Genomic DNA, 21,425 nt, shown 5'->3' with positions numbered 1-21,425 from the left:
TGCTTTTATTTCGTTTACCATAACTGTTGCTTTTTTATCATCTTTTTTGTTATTTTAATAAGAGGAATATGTTTTCGTTTATCTAACTTTTGTTTTTATATCTGTTATGTCCAGAAAGTATTGTTTATTTTACCGATGGAAATAAATTTATTTGATTTTAATAAACGCTTTTTAATTAAACATCCTTGTCTAAAAGGCTACTACAAAATACACAATCCATAAGTAAACCGTCCTCGTCTAAAAGGCCAGTTGACGCAAGCGCGGTAATAAACTCTTATCAAACTTGTTACCGTTTTGCAGTACAGCGTTGACGCGTCTTGCTTTTGTTAGTTTGTCTATGAAACAGACTCAAAATCACACTGTAAAAGAGAGCTGCTGCCATGATAGAAGTTTTACTTTGTCCCAAGCAACCATCAGAAAATAATTAGGTAGAATGGGTGATTTTCTCTCGCATGCATTTTCATAACTTAAAACAAAAGGACCTATCTCAAATTCCATCTTTCTTGTAGTATAACAAAGAGCCCTATCTCAACACACGCCTCTTCGTAATAACGAAGAATTGTAGTATTTGAGATGGGGAAAATTTTTAAACGAATATAAAATGAAAAAGGTACAATATTGAGATGCGCAAATTCGCTATGTTAAAATATGACCCATTGGGCATGTCACGACGTTGATATCTCAAAATCGCCAAAAATATTTTAGTTATAACTTAAAATATATAACCAAATAAATATCCAGGAACCTAAAGTTAGAGACAATAATATATACAGCATTCACATTAATATGAACTATCTAGATACAGCACTTACCGATTGGAATATCGTACAATTCTTCCACTCTTCTGTTATTCTCTTTCGACTTGTCAGTACTATTGTTAGTATCAGTAACGTCCGTACTGTTTTGTTCGTTATTAGCCACCGCTTTGACTGGGGGCTCTGGTGTAGTACGTTTACCCTCTTCCGGACTCGAGCTGCCATTGGTTAGCGGTTTAGCGGGTGGGGCTGTCGAGAGGGGAGCGGGTGGTGGAGTGGTGGCACGGGGTATAACGGGTTCTGGGGCTTTTGTGGGGGTGGGAGGCAGCGAATGCCTGGAATCGCTGTTGGATAACGGAGGGGAATCGGATTTGGCGGGTGTGAATTCTTTTTTAGTCGGAGAGCCATCGCTAGCTGCAAAAACACACCACGAAAGAGTCGTGTTAGTTAAAAAAAATGATGTCACTCAATGGAAAAATACATCGAAAAACATGCATGACTGATTAGTTGCTAAAGTAGATTTAGTTGTGTTTCAGAAACTTTTAATTTACTTATGTTATTCAGAGTCAGTTTTATTATACTGTAGTTTATTAAATTTAAGGACATTGTGGGAAATTTTGAAAATAATGTCGATAATTTAGCTCCAGAGATATTTAATCATCACATTTTGACCTATCTATCATATTTAGTAATAATCATGGCCAATGAGTAACCATTTCGGGACTGATTCAGGCCTGGAAATATAATCAAAAGTTAAAATGTTGTTATAATATTGTTTCGTCTAAATCAGAAGTTCATTTATCCCTCAATAAAGTAATAAATTTGTAGTTTTGGACATTTTGGAAGTGAAGAATTTCTAATCTTGTTTTCGCTCAATCAACTGTTAGGTGTTGCATAAAAAACTGTACAACCATGTATACGAGTAGTCTTATATCATAACTATTTTATGCTCTTAACCAACGAATTAAAAAAACATTGTGCATTGTGTTTATTGATAACATTAGTGAAACACATGTACCATTACATGCATTGACCTTTTTGAAACTGTTATACAGGGTGGTCCGAACTGTATTTCGGAAACTTCGGCAGCATATTCTACAAATAAAAATAAGTAAAAAAGTTTGTATAAATGTATGTCCTAAAATGCTTAGTTTCTGAGATACAGGGTGTAGAAGTTTCATTTTTATTTCGATTTTTTCAAAATAATTTCTGAAATAACGTCAATATTTGGATGAAAATTGGCGACTGGGAGTTTTTTGACATGAAAATTGTAGAGGGCGCCACATACATATTTTTTAACTGGTAATAACTTTTCGCCCGTATCTGTATAAAACTGCCGAGTAAAAAAATGTACAAAAAACGATGTTTTTTACGTAAAAAAGGTCTCTTGGTGAAAATCGCTACGTGTAACGGTTCTGGAGATATTTGGAATCGAAATTATCAGTACCTCTGTCATCATTGACATAAATTAAATATGTTGACTAAATAGTTATTAGACTGAAACCATAAATTGGAAATATTTTGTGCCAAAAGTTCAATAGAAACTGTTTTATCATTATTTTTTTGAAAAGGAATAAGATTAATTAAAAAAAATAAAAACTTCCCAAATTTATCATTTCAGTCAAATAACTATCTACTCAAGATGTTTATTTTTTGTCAATAATGACATGTATCGACTATTTCCATTCTAAATACCTTGAGAACTGTTGCTCGTAGCGATTTTTACCAAGAGGCATACACAGGAATATGTATATTTTCACTCAGTAGTTTTATACCGGTACGGAAGAAAAGTTGTTACTTTTCAAAACACTTAAAACACGTGTAGGTAGCGCCCCCCCCCCCACAAACAGGAGTCATATTGACATCAAAATCAAATTTCTCATGTCCAAAAACTACCAGACACCAATTTTCATCCAAATATTGATGTTACTTCAGAAATTATTTGGAAAAATTCGAAATAAAAATGAAACTTCTACATCCTGTATCTCAGAAACTAAGCATTTTAGGACGTACATTTATACGATCTATTTACATATTTTGATCTGCAGAATACTTTGCCGAAGTGTCCGGAATACAGTTCGGACCATCCTGTATACAGGGTTGTTCACCACATACGACACGGAGTATTGTAGCTAAACGATTAGATTTTTCCAAATTGTAAGTTTTGGGTTCGTTGAAGCACTATTGGAGCTACAATTTAAAAACAATTTTACAAGATACAGAGTGTCCCAAATAAGTAAAAAATATTATAGTTGTATTTTTTTAAATGGAACACCTTGTATATTATTCTATTTTTAGATTCTTCGATTGAAATAAAGGTAAATTTGATTAAGGTTTATCACACTTAAATCTTACCGTTTTTGAAATAGTTTCAATTTTGTAAAATTGCAGTAATAAATTTAATGCTTCATTTCTCTAAGGGTATCAAAGTTTTTAATACTAAATATTTACTGAAGATTATTTATTGATCAGATATTGTGTTGGAATAATAAAAATTATACTACCTTATACAGAGTGTCCAAAAATTTATATTAAATAGTTACTAGCTTTAACCGGCAATAACTTGTTTAATTTAAATAGAATACCCTGTATATTTTACGCGAATCAGATACACAATTTAATTGTCTATCAAATCGTCTTATACCATTCTATACCTATCTCTTCAAGTTTTTGTAGAAAATTAATTTTCTTATAATTAAGACTTCATTTATCACTATACCCATGGAATATTGACATTTTAGATTATTTTTAAAGATGTAATAAATTTTCAAAGAGTACAGAAACTAATATTGTCGGTATAGTTCGCTTATTCCAATAAAAAATAAAAAAACTGTTTAAATATTTATATATTTATATTTTTTTTTATTTTTTTTATAACGTAAAATTTTATTCCATACAACTTTTATTCCATGGTTTTTTTTCAATAGGAGTATCTGTTTTAAAGATGTGTAGTCTTAGATAGCCGCAAAATGTAAGTTTGCACCAAATTACGAAATTTTCTTCGTTTTTAACATTGGATTTCGGCTATACCACTGAACCAAATTTGATGTTTTATATGTCATTGGACGCAGAATTTAGTCCTCTAGTTTAATGAATGGAATGACATTTTCCGGTCGACGGCGACGCACCGATTTCCAGCTCGAAGCAAAAAACTCAAAAATGTGCAAAAATTTGACGGTTTTTTGCCTATCAAAAACTAAGCTCACCTCCTGGGAGGGTGCAAACTTAGATTACACGCATTTAGGACAGAATAAAGGTATTAAAATAATTTCCAGCTTGATGGAAATTTATTCCTCAAAATATATTAATTTGATTGGCCTAATTGATGAACATCATAATATCAATACACTGAAATGCAAAATAGTGTAACGCTACTGATACAATAAAACTGACTATGAGAAATACTTTATTTTCTTTAAATGCACAAGATAAAAAAAATATGTGAAGAAGAATTACTTCAAACAAAATGGAAAGCATTTCTTCAAATATTATTTTAGTAGTTATATAAGGTATGTAATTCATAATATATACTTATTATGCATCTTGTTGAAATTCATACAGCTTAAATTATTAGGCTTTTATTCATGGCATTGTTACCAAATAGTAACAATGTTGAGCAAGAAAAATGCTCGACATTTTCAAACAAAAAAAAAACTCTGTCAATGTCTTACAATATTTGAATCAAATTTTAGCCATGACGTGGGCCTCAAGACTGAATCGAATTAATAAGTTAATGAATTAATAAGAAACTATCTAATACATATTAAGTGATTATTTAACACACCATTCACATAATGGAACTCTAAGCAAGAAATAAAGTGGCTTACCTCTGATTGGTAGACTGTTATTAACAATAAGTTCTGGAGAATTCTTGGTTATACTTGTTGGTCGTGGAAGACTGGTCGTACCGTTGGTCTTTTTTATACTGTAGGACCCTCGCTGACTGTCTGTGGCTAATTTATCAACAACTCCTTCTAATTCGCTAAAGACCTGGAGGAAAAATGAAAAAATATGGTTAATGCAACTTGTTGCTTTACTATAAGTGGTAGACAGTGTGGGGCACCGCGTGTACTACAGTGTGGCGCACCTCTTTCGCCTCGGTTGTATGGGTGTATGTTGGGAGGCAATGTGCACAATTTAAAATTATATTGAAATATACGGGGTGTTTCAGAAATAAGATTCACACCAAAGTTATATTTTTTCTTATGGAAGACCCGCTATTTTATTTCATATTTAGATCCTTGGACACAAAATAAAGCATTTACTATAAGGGTTAAATATGTTTACCAGCCTGGGTTTTGAGATACTTAAAGATATTTAAATATGCATACTATATTATATACAGGGTGGCCCATCGAAAACGTTCCGCAAGGCATAACGGCCAGGGTATTGATTTTTTCAAAAAATCCAAAAACACGTCAATTTTGTTTGTGAGGGGGACAACTTTTGGCCCAAAAATCATTGCAAAATATTCAACCCTCTAAACGGTGGTGTCATCCCCCAACTTTTTTAAAATGGAAAGGGGGGTCAAGTGGCGCCGCAATAAAAAGAGCTTTCTATTCTCTATATTTCCCCGCTTCGTTTTTGAAAATCGGTCGAGTCATTGAGAAAATATGAAGGATTGAAATTTGAATAGTTTATTTAAGCATTTATCAGAGTAAATGATAATTACGGGTAAATTCGACCAATTTGCTGTTTCTTCTTATTATTTCTAGATGTTTACGCATTTTTTCACTTGCCACAACGTTGAACGATCAGGTGCGGTAGTTGCTAGATGGCTGTTCTGTGACTTGTACGTTGAAGTTCTTCTCAATATCGTTAAATTGACCCACAATAGAATTTCCAAAAATACCAGCCCACACGTTCAATTTCTGAGGGTTTTGTTTGTGCACCTGTGCACCTCGTAAAAAACCCTGGGGTTGTCCTCAGCCCAGTACCGACAGTTGTGCCGATTAACTACACAGTTCAAAAAGAAAGTACACTCTTCCGAAAAACACACATTCAATAGGAAATTATTATCATTCCCCACTCGTTCACTCATAGCTTCATAAAATTACAAGCAACGATCAAAATCGTCTTCGTTGAGTTCTTGTACCAACTGAATTTTTTTGTACGGGTGGAACTTGTGTTTTTTTTAATATCCTTTGGAAACTTGTACGATTCCCGCCGGTCTCATTGGCTAATTTTCTTGGACTCAGAATACTGTCCATGGCAACTTGGCCCAATACGAATACCTCCATAGCTTCATTTACTCCAGGATTTTCCCTCTTGCCTCTTTTTATTCATAACGAAACCACTTTCACGAAATTTTGCTACTAACAGGCGAACAATTTTGCAATAAAGGCGTTTGTCAGGATGGCGTTCATTGAATATCTGCGCAGCCCGATTGCAAACATCTAGAAATAATAAGAAAAAACAACAAATTGGTCGAAGGAATTTATCCTCATCATTTACTCTGATAAATGTTTAAAAAACTTTTCATATTTCAATCCTTCATATTTTCTCAACGACTCGACCGATCTTCAAAAACGAAGCAGGAAAGTATAGAGAATAGAAAGCCCTTTTCATTGCGGTACTCCTTGACCCCCCCCCCTTCCCATTAGAAAACATTCGGGGGATGACACCCCCGCTTAGAGGGTTGAAGATTTTGCAATAATTTTTGAGGCAAAAGTTGTCCCCCTCACAAACAAAATTGACGTGTTTTTGAATTTTCTGAAAAAAAAATTACCCTGACCGTTATGCCTTGCGGAACGTTTTCGATGGGCTACCCTGTATTTATACTATATGTATAATAAAAAAGATTGTCAACACCCTGTACATTGCTTTTCAGAATTAATTCTTGTGCTGATTATTAAGCCAAAGAAATGAACTGTACTGAAAAATTTGATTACTTCGTTTAATATATACGGGGGTATCAAAAATGTCATGGCAAGTTTCTGGTGACAGTTAGTAGCTATTTTCAAAATCGAAATTAGTTTATAGACTTTATTTAAATTTATACCAGTTTACTTTTATTTAATTTACCTACAATAATATTTATTAAATATGTATTTATTATACTATCAAGAAAAACGAAGAAGTAGTTCTTATTAGATTTATTTTACGATGACTTGTAGATAAATGGATTAAGGAGCCAATTACTGTAAATTCGTTTTCTTCACTTCCAACGACAGTTTTCTGCCTAATAGGTTTTTTATAAGCCACACTACCAGCTCTACAAAATATGAGAAGTAGTTTTTCAAAGGAACGCTTATCAGGGATATTCCTATTTAGATATCTTTGAGCATAAGCCCTTGAGGCCACGAAGCACTGTCACTAGAAAATTGATATGGCGACACCAGGCATCTTGATGGTCATTTTATTGAAATAGGTAGATAGGTATAGAAAACCCTAATATAGTTTGAAAGATCATTTGAATCTGCTTCGATTAATTTTAAAAATACAGGGTGCTTCATTTAAAATAACGAAGTTTTTATATGGAAACAAAGAATAACAATACCCATTTTTAAAAAGGGAGATAAAACAGACCCAGCAAACTATAGAGGAATAACATTACTGATCACCTCGCTAAAACTTCTGACTAAGATCATTGCGGACAAAATCTCCTCAATAGTGCCAATAAGCGAGGAACAACAAGGATTCCGAAGAAACCGATCAACTACCGATGCACTATTCATACTCAGGCAACTAGTTGAAAAATCCTTAGAATATAACTCTCCAGCCTATCTATGTTTTATAGATTTAACAAAGGCCTTTGACAGAGTTCAACTAAAAGACATCATCACCATCTTGTAAAGCAGTAATGTCTCGAAAGAACTCACAGAACTTATCAAGGACTTAAACACAAACACGACAACCCAAATAAGAACAAACTTCACCTTAACGCAGCATCTTCGAACTACAACTGGTATTCGCCAAGGCGACAGTCTCAGCCCTCTGTTATTCAGCACAATCATGGATCAAGTAATAATAACCGTCAAGAATACTGGATTAGGATATCGAATGGGAATGCATAAAGTAAACATATTATGCTATGCCGATAACGCAGTACTTATTGCAGAGTCAGAGGACGACCTCCAAAGAATGCTACAAACTTTTAACAGATAGGCAGAAAAACTTAACATGCAAATTTCCACAAATAAGACCAAATGCATGACCATTACAAAGGAGCCTCTACGGTGCAAATTGGTAATAAAAAACAAAACTATTGATCAGATAATGTCATTCGAATACCTCGGATGCAAAATTACAAGCTCAGGATTCCTGGAAGAAGAAGTAAGGAAACAAGCCAATAAAGCTGCCGCAATATCAGGACATCTTAAATATCCCATATGGAAAAACAAACATTTGAGTACAGAATGTAAGTCAAGAATATACAAAACCTGCATACGACCAGTGATGACATATGGTGCGGAAACCAGAGCTGAAACATCAGTAACAAAGAGAATCCTACGAACTACTGAAATGAAGACCTTAAGAATGATAACTGGATACACATTGAAGGGCAGACAGAGAAATGTAGACATAAGAGAAAAGTGCCAAACAAACGACGTTGTCAGATGGATAAGGCAGAGAAGAAGAGAATGGAACTAGCATGTCAATAGAATGGGCCCCGACAGAATAGCCATAATAATTCGCAACAACGTACCCCATGGCAGAAGACCTACTGGACGACCACCTAAGCGTTGGCAAGACAGTTGGCAGTCAACCTCGCGAGAGTTGCTTAGACGAGGAGGAAACCGGAACTAAACAGGCAATACGCCTTCTAAAAGAAGAAGAACAAGAAGAAGTTTTTATATAAAATAAATCCTTAAAATAGATCAGCAATTTTTGGTACCCCTGTATAAATTTAAATTAATAAAATGAATTTAAAGTAATAACATTTTTCAGTAAAGTTTATTTCTCTACCTTTAAACTCAGCACAAGAATATATTTTCAATAATATTTTTTGTTAAGTTTCTCTAAAACGGTATGGAAATTTGGAAAAGTATAAAAGGGATTAACCATTTTAGAACATTACAGTTGGGGGTTGGAACCTTTGGTGTTACACAGCAAAATAAAACACTAAATCATCACAATACACCAAAACACTTTTACTTTTACACTAGACGCGCGTTTCGCTAACCATGTTAGCATCATCAGCAGATGATTAAAAACTAAACTACAATCTACAATTTGAGCTCAGTGGGCACCTGGCTGTGATCAATAGTGAAAAAGTTTTTCCTCTTGTAAAGAAAATCCGGGGACATACTGTATTTATAATTAATTTAGTTTTGTTCCCTGAAATATTTTGATTAAAAGAAAATATATAAAAGTGGGCAACGCTGTGCCGGTGACGCTTAATCATGTGACTAAAAATTTATTTGGTATGATCTATACTTTGCTATTTGAGGCACTCTATTTTGAGATACACTATACAATATCGGAATGAAAGTATGTTATAGTGATTCACCGACCGATAAACATCGACTTAATCGATAACAAACACCGATCTAGCAAAAGGAAGAAAAAAAACGCAAACGTCTTTTCGAAATGGAGAAGCAATTAAAAGGCTAGAATTAGCTTAGTTTCCAAATGGAGCCAGACAAGGTTAAATTAGAAAATCCACTTAAAGAAACGGCATGTCCTACTAAATGATGGAAATTGCGATAGCTGCAGAGTCGTGCTGTTGTTATACACCTAGCGAAGCGATTGAATCGGACTAAGAATAGAAAAGAATAATAGGAACGCAGGTTGATAATGTATCTGTTCTGACCGACGGAATGACTTTAATAAGAATGGTAATTGTTGAGAACAAAAGCACAATTTATCAGATAATTTAAATTATATTTTTATCTGAATAATGATTTCATATTTTTTTTTGGTATCTGAAGAGCCGTTTAAATAAATATTATTTATGAAAAATAATACTTGGGTATACGTAAAATAATATTGTGGACAACTTTTCTCTTTGACTCTTTTCAATATTTGGTCTCCTAAGACAAATTTTTACATGTAAAGAGATAAAGGGAACTTTTTGAATTTGCCATCGTGGCGGTTGTCGTATTACATCATTCTTTTTTAAAAAGCAACAACTATTTTTAAAACTCAAAACCGAGCTGAAAACTTTGACCTGTATTACGTATTAAAAATTTACTTGAATTTTTATTAGTGAGAGGGGGCGGCAAAAGAATGGTGCCTAGGGTACCAATTTACGCGGCCCTGGGTAAACCTTAATTAAATTTGCCTTTATTTTAATCGTGGAAACTAAAAATGTAATATACAGGATGTGTGACCCCTGTATAACAATTTGTAAAAAAAATCCGCTACGTTTTTTTCTGTATTATTGGTGCTTCTCTCTTCGACTACTCTACGTAACATCGCAGAGTTACATAATAATCACCTTGGCCGATTCCGAATGAAAGGTGTGCTCGGCATTAAACAGCGACTGGAGATTCGTGACCAGGAACAGCACTCGCGAATCGTAGAGGGCGGGCAGTTCGTCGTGCAGTTCCGAGTTCAGCATCTCGTAGGTCCGTTTCGCCTCCTCCAGCTGTTCCCGGCCCTTGGCGATTTTGACGTCGTCCCGCTTCTTCATGTTGGTCTGGAGCGCCTGGAAACTGTGCCGCTGGCTGTCGTAGTCTACCAATTTTCGGCCCCTTTTGTCGATTTTTTTCTGCAAAACATTGGTAAATTTCATTAGGAAATACGGCTATTTGAAATCAAAATCTTAACACCTAATATTCAGTCAGTCTTATACAGGGTGTTTCAAAAAACATATGCCATCTCTCGTGGAGAGATTCTTCACGTAAAGATAAGATTTATTTTTCATACCAACATAAGTCCAATTCTGCTTTTTGTTTCGTAGCTACAGGGTGTTAAAGTCTTAATAATTTTGCGAATTATTATTATTTTCCTCCAAGTACTTTTAATGACTCGAATGAAATTTTGAGGGTAAAAATTGCTATAAGTGGGAATTTTAATATTTTAATGCTATCAAAGTGTCGATAAATTTATCAGGGACGTGCATATGGGTTATCACCGGAATATTTTTCAAAAAAAAACAGGTGTGCTACCGACTTTTTTCTTTTGGTATTAAATATAGGCCGTTTAATGCCAGTTAAAAGTTATCTCTTGATATTTTGTCGAATTCCGCCTCCTTGATGAGATAAACGCAATTTTCTTAACCACGATTAATAAAATTAAAATAAAATTAATACATACTCGTAAATTATATATTTTACCTAATTTATTACTAAATATTATTATTATTACTATTAGTATTTATTACTATTAGTCCAACCTACAGCAATTTCAAATAAAAAATAATGGTATTTAAGATAATTACTATTTATTTATTAAAACTTTGGTAAGTTAATGATATTATTTTTTTTAAAGTTTGCTTTAAATTAGAATAAATAACTTTTACCCTCAAAATTTCATTCGAAACGCTAAAAGTACTTGGTTGTTAATCATACCGCATAAAAAAATCTGAAATGGATAGATCAGGTGATCGAGGAGGCTTACGCATTGGTCCACCTCTTCCTATCCCTGACTCTACATAATTATGAGATAAATAATTTTTATCATTTCTTTCATTATGAGGGGGAGTGTCATAACGAAAATCATGTTGGAATCACTGTATTGATGCGCGAGTCTCTAAATTTAACTTTTCCAGCATGTCTTGAAAACCGTTCTCTAAAAAGTGTAAGTAACATTCACCGGTCAACATATCCTCGAAAATGTATGGCCAAGAAAAGTTGAACTAATAATACTACACGCTTTTCTTCATTTTAAAATTCATATTTACACTTTTTGTTTATTTTTATTTACAAAGTTTGGATGTGACAGTTTGGCATGTCAGAGAGCAACGACGATTGAATTTGTTTCCATGGCTAACTAAGTGAAGCTGTTTAAAAATGATAATAATTGGCTAAAACTCAGTAATTTTTCGAGAAAAAAATTATAGCTAAAAATGGCGCGAAAACGGAAAACATAATCTCATTAAGGATGTGATTATCAACAACTTTTATCTGAAAAATTTTTGTTTAAAATAATAATGGAATCAGGGAGCATTTTTAAAATAGCTGTGGGCATGTTTGGATTGCACGCTATTTTGTTTGGATTGCACGCGAAATACCAGGCGCTTGTGCAAAGCTTTCCGGCATGTATTCTTGGGGTGTACTCAGATCCTTGTGATTTACATGCATCCGTTATCCGCTGATACAATGGTCCTACGCAACGGAGCGGCGCTCTGATTTCACTTTTCATCCGTAAATTTTTTAATCCAGCCCATCAACGGAGAAAGTTAAAATAAGTTTAACTTTTTGTAGGATAACGGACGTTTTGACACTTTTTTGACAAATTTAATCTAACCTTAATAAGAATATAAGTAAAACAGCGAAATTGTTATGGAAATGAAAATATAAAATGACACCAATCACAAGCAAATCGTATATCCGATAAACGGGGGCATGAAAATGCAAAAAACTTAAAAACTGCGTAATTTTCTTTTTAAGTCTTTAAATTCAACCAATAAAATTAATATCGTATCATCGTATCGAATCATCTTATCGTCGAATAACGGATTCATGAAAATCAAGCTTAGGGCGTTCCAACCTCCCTAAATATCTGGCGTATAGTGATCCTTGGAACGAAACAAGAGCAGACATTCCTATGCAAGATTCACCGGACCAATATGAGAGGGTAGTGGTGTCTCATTGCCTATTCTAAAGCAATATTCTTATAATCTTTAGTATGCCTTTCATTTAGGAAAGGAGCGAACACTCCACTAACTGGACCAGAACCGTTCTGCTTTCCAAGTGGTAACCAACTCAAGGCGGAACTCAAGAACTTGGAAGATTCCATCCGCAACCTGGAATGGAAATCTTGCAATGGTCTAAGACACTCGAAGAAGTTTCTGAGGGCTTATGATCAAGAAAAATCACAGATCTTCCTGGGTCTGAGTAAGAACAATCTTCGGATTGTCACGGGGTTTTTAACAGGACACTGTCTCCTCAATGGACCTCAGTAGATTGAAACTAAGAAGAAACGGCGAATGCAGATTCTGTGGGAAAGATGGGGAAACACCAGAACACCTCATCACTGAGTGCGCCGAGACGACAACCATTCGTGCCATGAACTTTGGTACGACTGATATTGGAGATGGAGAACTACCCTCTATAAAACCGTCCCAGATACTGGCTTTTGTCAAAGCCCTGGGACTGTATGATGAGTTATGATTCAAGAAAGGGGGACACAATGGATCTGTAAGGTCGAAGTGATTAACCCCCCTCCCACTCATTCTAAATTCTAAAAATGCCTTTCATTAATTGTTTGTGTAAGAGATGAATATGGGTCGATTGCTTATTTTGTCTAAAAAACCTTTTTTTAAACCAATGTTTTTTTCTTCGTTGTAGTATGATCCTTGTTCTGTAGTATGGCTGGCGAATATTTTCTGTTTGATAAACGACATTATTTGAACTATACCCCTGAGTTGTTATTAAAGGAATAACATTCACAGACTGAACGTGTATGTTTAATCGGACTTGTGGAGTGAACACTCCAGAATAAGGCCCTTAAGCAGGTTAGAACGTCGCATCGTTCTCACTCCACACACATACACTGGTAACCTTCAAGTTTTCTCTTTTTCAAAAACAACCTCTACACTATGCGGAGAACTCTTCGAAGCAGGTAAAGGAGGGCGTGGGAGGATTTTGGCGTTTCCTGTTGCTTCGTTCAATTTTGTTTTATTTTGATTCGTTCGATCGTTCTATTTCCGATACGTGGCGGTATCTGTACCCGAGGCAAAGAACCTTTTTTTTCATAAATCTCAGTGAAATAAGTAAACCTAGACGTTTCTAAAATAGCCGTTGTGTAAGACGCGCCGTGATTGGTTGCTTGTTTTTTATTGTTAATATCGGTCCACTTTGTTCTATTTTGTGAAACGTGGGAACTAATTTTTATAACATGGGCCTATACTTGAATTTACTTCTGAGAGTATTTCCAGAAATGTTTTGCGAAATGTTTCACGAAATATTTCGTAAAACATTTCGGGGATGGTGTAGAGGCTGTTATACACTATATTACTCAACCGACAACGTTGATTTGTTATTAAGGGAATGAGATTCACAGAGCAAATGTATAGGTTTAATCACTGTCCTGAAGTGAACACTCTAGAAGAGTGGTTCCGTGAATGTGCGCATTCTATGAAAGAAATAATTGTACGCGAAGTGGGTCCTTTACTAACGGGTCATAAGAAATATGGGATATTTTATATTCCTTAAATGGACTTAAGTTACTTAATACCAATTAAATCAAAAGTTATCAGAATTTTAAAAATATACATTTATAACTTTATCCATTTAAAAAAACTTCCTCCAACGATTTTTTTCTGTATATCCATTAAAAAAAAACATTCATTTCGTATACACTAAAACACATTTGCAAAATATAAAGATATAAGAAAACTCTTACTCTCATTTCTGGAAACTGTGACTGGTAGGTGTTCAAGGGAAGCAGCACCTCATCTGCCAGTTTGTGACTGAAGTCCTGCCATAGCATGTCCACTGATTGCGTTTGTACATACAGATGGTCGTGGCCGGTCCATTGACTTTCGTAGGTTTCCCCTATGGCATCTAGAAGTGATTTGGAAGCTGCCTGGGCGGCTAAAAATAAAACCAAAGGTCACGTCCACTTATTCGATGATTTATTAGCTGATACGCAGAAGTGTAAAGGTGCGTATTCATTATCCGCACGAACGAACGAACGAACGAACGAATGTTCGCTAGTGGTATGGACGGGGACCGCACGATAGAACCGCACGAGAAGACCGCACGCATTTCTTCATTCGCGCGCCAGTTCAAATCGTCAAGATATTGTTATAAACCTGTTTTTTTTTTTGTTTATATACCGTCATTGAATTATCGCTAAGCAAGTTACTATGGAGCAGTGCATAAGGAGTCGGGCTAGGAAGCGAGAGACCGGAGTTCGAATCTCGGCCGGAACATCACTTTTTTTTTAAATACTGTTGTATTATATAGTTTATTTTTGTAGTATAAGAAAAATAACTATTTATTCTGTTATTTTTTAATCTCCGTTATTAATATTAATTGATTGTTAGTAAAATACCTCATTTAATATAAAATAATATTCTACTTTTTGAAATGTATCGGGCCCTAATTGTACCTAAAAGTAATATATTTTTAGTGATATACCATATTGTAAACTATTTAATATTTCAGTCGCTTAAAAAGTTAATTTGCATTGAATAATTGCCTACCATTAAAGGAAATTTGAGCTATATAATCCTTGATGGGCATATTCTGGGTATGCAAATACTTCCTTTAAATTTTGGGTGTCGTTCAACCGATTTATTCTCAAAACCAGAAACTTCTACATATAAAAAGAAGCAGAGGTCACTAATTATAATAAACTTCACCCTTGGTATTACTTCCACTAATTATAATAAACTTCACCCTTAGAATTACTTCTATCACAATTACAATACGTTCATCTGCATTGGCATTTTCTACTTTTCGATGGGAAACAATAAACTTCCCAATATTTTTTAAATGATGTAACAATTCCTCTTGTGGTTACTTTTCCATAGATATCCTCAACTCTGTCCTCATGTGAATTCAGAGGCAATGAAAATGAAAATTATTTACCATAAACATCGCAAACTAAAAACCTAATAAACAATTTTATACCGAATATAGAAATAAATTCAGTATTCTTACCTATCGTCCAAATCCATGTTAATAGATAATTATTATTTTTAAATATATTTTTGGAACTGCTGGTTTTAGTAATTATTAAATTAAACGAACTAAAAAGTCTTAAAATAAACAATTCTTAACCATAACCCCAAAAATTGCAGATCTCCTGTCAACTTTCTTTATTTTTTATTTATTCATTATTTTCCTAGTGACGTCACAGGTGGTATGCGCGAACTGAACGAAATTGGAGCCGCTATCGATCATACCTTGTATTCTTTTACCATGACGTCTAAACGCCTTTGATGTACCGACTCGAAGCGGATGGTCGAGCGCACGAACGAACGAACGGCCGCATGCGTTCGGTCCCCGTCTAAATATACCGCACTTTCATTCGTTCGTTCGTTCGTTCGTTCGGATAATGAATACGCACCTTAAATCTGAAAGCGCACGCAGGCGAACGCCTTTGATTTACCGACTCGAAGCGGATGGTCGAGCGCACGACCGAACGAACGGCCGCATGCGTTCGGTCCCCGTCTAAATATACCGCACTTTCATTCGTTCGTTCGTTCGTTCGGATAATGAATACGCACCTTAAGAGTGCAAATAATGCTACTTTGTTTTATAATTTCCTTGATATACCGACTGTTTTTCAAAACTGGCTCGTAACCATAACTTTTTTTAGATAAAAATACGAAATTTGGTGTGTTAGTTAGAAATTTCGCTTCTGGTACGCAATTTGGTATTTTCAAATTAGTTTCGTTTGTTTTATTTTATCGGAAACAGTGGCGGATACCCATGGGGCCCATGGGGCCGGGCCCCCCCCCTAAAATCTGTAAATTGGGTTAAATATTAGGCTTTTGGGTTAAAAGTGGCGCCCTAAAAGGCATATTTTGCATTATTTTTTATTTGGCCCCCCCCCTAAAATAAGTTTCTGTATCCGCCCCTGATCGGAAATGACTACAACTTCTGATTTTTAAATGTTACCTTTGGTACCATTTAACCTACTTTATTTGATAGAAAATACAATATTTTGAATAGAATGACATATCATATTTTGATATTTTCGCATGCAAAATAGCATGCTAACTTTCAATCTAGATAGCCACGACAGTAAATATCACAACAATTTGACTCAACATACTAAGTATATGATACAACGTTATTCGTAAAAAAATATGCTTTTCCAAATATGCTAATGACTCACCCTCGTTCCAATTGAAAAAATTGAGTTATGATTGATATTGAGATTGATATGGCCAGGAAATAACACAAAACACATTAGACGATCAAGTCTATTTTACCAAGGTTTTTTGACTAAAAATTGGTGTTACTACACACCGTTCACAGGCATGATTTTACCACGCATCGACTCTAGATTAAAATTTATAATATTACTTTTTTTAAGTGAAAATGTCAAAAGATGGCATTTTATTTAGAATGCCATTTTCTATGAAATAAGGTAAAAAAAATCCGGGGGAACTATTTCAAAATCAAAAGTGGTTGCCATTTCCGGTGAAACAGGATGTGACCGAAACTAATTGAGTACGCGAATTAATCTCGATTTATGTCATATACAAGGTGCCCGGTGGCGTAGAGGCTCTCGTCTACCAACCTCAAGTTAGTGGGTTCGAATCCCACACCCGGCATTGCATCAGCCAACTATTTTTATTAAATAAAAATAGTTTGGGTACCTACGTCGACTCAGCCTTAAATGAGTACTTGGGATTCACAATCCTGAGGTAATAATAGGCGGTTGAAGCGTAGTGCTAGCCACATTACCTTCCTTGTATACCGAACGGCTCTAGTATGGCAAGCTGTACCTTGCTACTCCCAAGGCGTTAAACGCTATACCTATACGGGAGCTATTATTATTATTATGTCATATACCTACTAATATACCAAATTTTGTTTTTAACTCAAAAAATAAAAAAAAATTATAGAGATGAACTACTTTTGAAAAACACTCGCTATAACAAAACAGAGATGGAGCTTTGAAACTAGGGTACTAATGAGTATGTTAAATATGGCTATAAACTTGAGATTCGTTTAAATTTACAGGGTCTAGGAAAATTGCCGGAAAATATAGTTGCCCGAAAGAAATATCACCGGATTACAATTGACACAAATAAAAATTCCCCGAAATGTCAATTTTTGGTAAAAAATTGCTCTAATAAAGGACATTTAAACACGATCCATTTAATAAAAAACAAATTAAGGACATATTTGCAATAAATTGTTCCTTTACTCTTATATATATTTGGATGAAAATTGGTGTTTGGGAGTTTTTTGACATGAGAAATTTGATTTTGATGTCAATGTGTCTCCTACTTGTAGAGGACGCCACCTATATATTTTTTAACTGGTTTAATGAGTAATAACTTTTCGTCCGTACCTGTATAAATCTAGCGAGTAAAAATATAAATTTACGATATTTTTTACGTAAAAAATGTTATTTGATAGAAATCGTTACGAGTAGTGGTTCTCGGGATATTTGGAATCGAAATTATCAATACCTGTCATCATTGACATAAATTAAATATGTTAACTGAATAGTTACTAGACTGAAATCATAAATTTGAAATGTTGTGCCAAAAATTCAACAGAAACTGTTTGTCCGCAGCGATTTTTACCAAGAGACATTTTTCACGTATAAAATCACGGAAATGTACATTTTTTCACTCGGTAGTTTTATACAGGTTTGGTTACAAGGACGAGAGAGAGAGAGAAACGTTCTTAGTTTTCAAAACAGTTAAAACACATGTAGATGGCGCTCCCTACAAATATATATCATCAAATACAGATAAATATCATCAATGTCATATTAACATCCCCAAAATCAGCATGTCAAAAAACTCCCAGACACTGTTACTTCATGTTAATTCAAAAATTATTTGGAAAAAATCGAAATAAAAATGAAACTTCTGCACCCTGTATCTCCGAAACTAAACATTTTATATTTATATGAACTTTTTTTATTTATTTTTATCTCTCAGCAGGATATTCTGCCGGAACACAGTTCGGACCACCCTGTATATCGGGGTATATAACTTGATATATATCACGTGATAAATATCATCCAAACCTTGTTATTAATATTACAAAATAGAATCCACAATGTTAATTTTTATTGAGCATAATATACTTCTAGTCAATCGTCATACAAAAATCTTGTTACATTTACGAATGTCGAACTCAACGTTGAGAAGTTGTTGAGAAACGTTCTATTTACTAACGGTAAATATTGTTTAATATACTTTTAGCGTTATTAGCATGCAGCACCTTACGAGAAATGTGTGTTAGCAATAACAGATTTATGTCACATACACAGATACAATGAGATTTGCTTTTCTAATTCTGTTATGTACTATGTTATAATAGTACGTATGCATACGCTGTGATTTGTTAAATTGAGTAAAATGAACTTTTCTGGAATATTGTAGGACTAAAAGAATATAATATGCATAAATATCTTAGTTCCATTTCCTTATTTACTTTGATTTAATAAATATTTTCAAGTCACACTTTTATAAAAAATAATATTATTTTATATAAAAGTGACCTCAAAAAAATATATGTATAATAAATACTAATATCTTTGGTACCTATTAATGCTTTTAAGCTTCATTCAGAACCTCGCATTGGCGTGACATAAATTAGTGGTTTCAATTAGCATAGAAGTTTGTTCCTTTAGTTTCAATGTATGCATTCAGAACGTCAAAATTAGTGGTTTCAATTACACTTTATGCTTTCTAGTTTACGATTATTCACAGTGTTTAAAAAACACAATTAAAATTAATAGAATATTCTAGCAACAGCTTGCGTTATTCAGTTGTATTTAGGGAATGCAATCCCGCACCAAAATATCAATCCCGCAAACCCGCGGGATTAAAGCAATCAATTGGTCCTAAATGGTACAAAAGGCATTGTACATTTTGCATAGGCCAATAATATATTTATATAACGTGTATCTTAAACTAGCTGTACAGAAATTTGGACTGATGTATATAGAGTGTTCTAAAAATATATTTAATATTAAATGAACTAAGAGTTAAATTTTATTATAATTTATCGACTTATTTTATAAATAAAAATATTATTCTGATGTTGAAGTTTTTTTAACTTGTGTTAGTTATCTGCTTTTAGATTCACTCTATATGAATAATCGAGTGAATAATTTTTTGGCATATGTAGAATGTACAAAGCTTTTTGTACCATTTAGGACCATACGTATGATTAAAAATGCATATTTTTCTAAAAAGACGTCGTATTTTCCTTAAAACAAAAACAAAAATAAAAAACCCATCAAATTGTTTTTTCTAATTTCAATACAGATTAGTCGTACTTGGTAAAAATGTCGATTTTTTAAAAATTGTAAATTTGCGGTAAAAAAGATTCTTGACTAAATTTTCACACTCTGATAAAACACCCTGTATACGAGAATTCACTAAATATATTTTCGAAAACCTCATAGCATCTTAATCACAATAGATGCATCTAAAACCTGGTCCAAACCGCATCCAAAAATCTTTTTTAGTGCAAGAAATATTCATCTTTAAATTTACTCTAAAATTTTGCTTTTCCCGTACAAGTACTAGTTAAACGCTTTTCTTCACTTCACAAACGCCAGAAAGAAATGTAACAACTAACCTGTTTGTTTCACTTATTTTTAATGGCCAAGCCGTAAGGGGAATCCCCCGGGTTCCGAGCGTCGACCCATCGGCCCGGAACGAAGCGGTTTGATCTTGATTGAGATCGATTCAGTTACCCAATAGTAAAGTGTCGATCCCGCAGATCCCGCACGGTAAAATCCCACAACTTTGGTCCCGCGGAATCTCAGAGGGATCCCGCATTTGCGGGATTGCATTCCCTAGTTGTATTCATAGAGAAAGAGCCTAATATTTAGCTTATAAAACAATCAACTTTTACACAATTTATCTTGACGGAAGATAATCAAAGGCCATGACAATGACATTTCTTGCAAATTTTGAAGTATATATACAGGGTGGCGCACCTCATTCGCCTCGGTTGATTATACGAAAACGGAAAGATGTAGAAACAAAATATTTTAGGGGTATATGTGGGCAATTTAAAATTATTTTGAAATATACAGGGTGTTTGACTATTTCGTAAATTTGCTCTGGGTCATTATTAGCGTAATAGTGCTAATACGAGTCAGTGCAGCGAATAGGTATACAGGGTGGCGCACCTCATTCGCCTCGGTTGATTATAAAATGTTTTATGGGTATATGTGGGGAGGTAATGTGCACAATTTAAAATTATTTTGAAATGTACAGGGTGTTTCAGAACTAAGATCCATACCAAAGTTGTATTTTTTCTTATGGAACACCCGGTATTTTATTTTATTTTTGGATCCTTGGTCCCAAAAAAGGCATTTAAAGGGTTAAATATGTTTAAAGTCTTTAGTTTTTGATATATTTAAAAATATTTAAATTTGCATGCTACGATAGAATAGACTATTAACACCCCGTACATTACTTTTCAGAATTAATTCTTATGCTGAGTTTAAAGGTATAGAAATAAACTTTACTGAAAAATGGTATTGGTTCCTTAAATTTATACAGGGCAAAAGTTGCTGATCTATTTTAAGGATATATTTTATATAAAAACTTTGATATTTCAAATGTAACAGCCTGTATTTTTGTAAATAAATCGAAGCAGATTCAAATGCTCTTTCAAACTATATTAGGGTTTCCTATACCTATCTAGCTCAGGTTTTGAATAAAAAGCGATTTTTAAATAAAATTGTAATCAAGATGGCTGGTGCCGCCATGGCAATTTTCTAATGACAGTTAGTAACTATTTTCAAAGTCGATATTAGTTTATGGACATTATTACTTACAATTTATAACAGTTTACTTAAATTAACCTACAATAGTTTAATAAGTAAGTATTCGTTGTTTTATCAAGAAAAATAAAGCAGTATCTGCTGGCGGAACGAATAGGTATGTTA

At 34.0% G+C, this 21,425-nt stretch overlaps 1 protein-coding gene across 2 annotated transcripts in view; it reads right to left on the bottom strand.

Moving 5' to 3' along the window:
- LOC115878470 (amphiphysin) overlaps positions 1–21,425 on the bottom strand; it is a 168,995-nt gene that overhangs the window by 16,009 nt on the left and 131,561 nt on the right. For both annotated transcript variants that reach the window (XM_030894987.1, XM_030894988.1), the window contains 4 exons: positions 14,211–14,401; positions 10,138–10,410; positions 4,583–4,745; positions 813–1,169 (listed from right to left, as the gene is read on the bottom strand). In XM_030894987.1, coding sequence (XP_030750847.1) covers positions 813–1,169; positions 4,583–4,745; positions 10,138–10,410; positions 14,211–14,401 — 984 coding nt within the window. The remainder of the gene's footprint in view (positions 1–812; positions 1,170–4,582; positions 4,746–10,137; positions 10,411–14,210; positions 14,402–21,425) is intronic.

The sequence above is a fragment of the Sitophilus oryzae genome, unplaced genomic scaffold (assembly GCF_002938485.1).
Source record: "Sitophilus oryzae breed Bouriz unplaced genomic scaffold, Soryzae_2.0 scaffold_1512_pilon_pilon, whole genome shotgun sequence".
NCBI lineage: Eukaryota > Metazoa > Arthropoda > Insecta > Coleoptera > Curculionidae > Sitophilus > Sitophilus oryzae.
The sequence above is the reverse complement of the archived record's forward strand: the minus strand, read 5'-3'. Positions and strand labels throughout refer to the sequence as shown.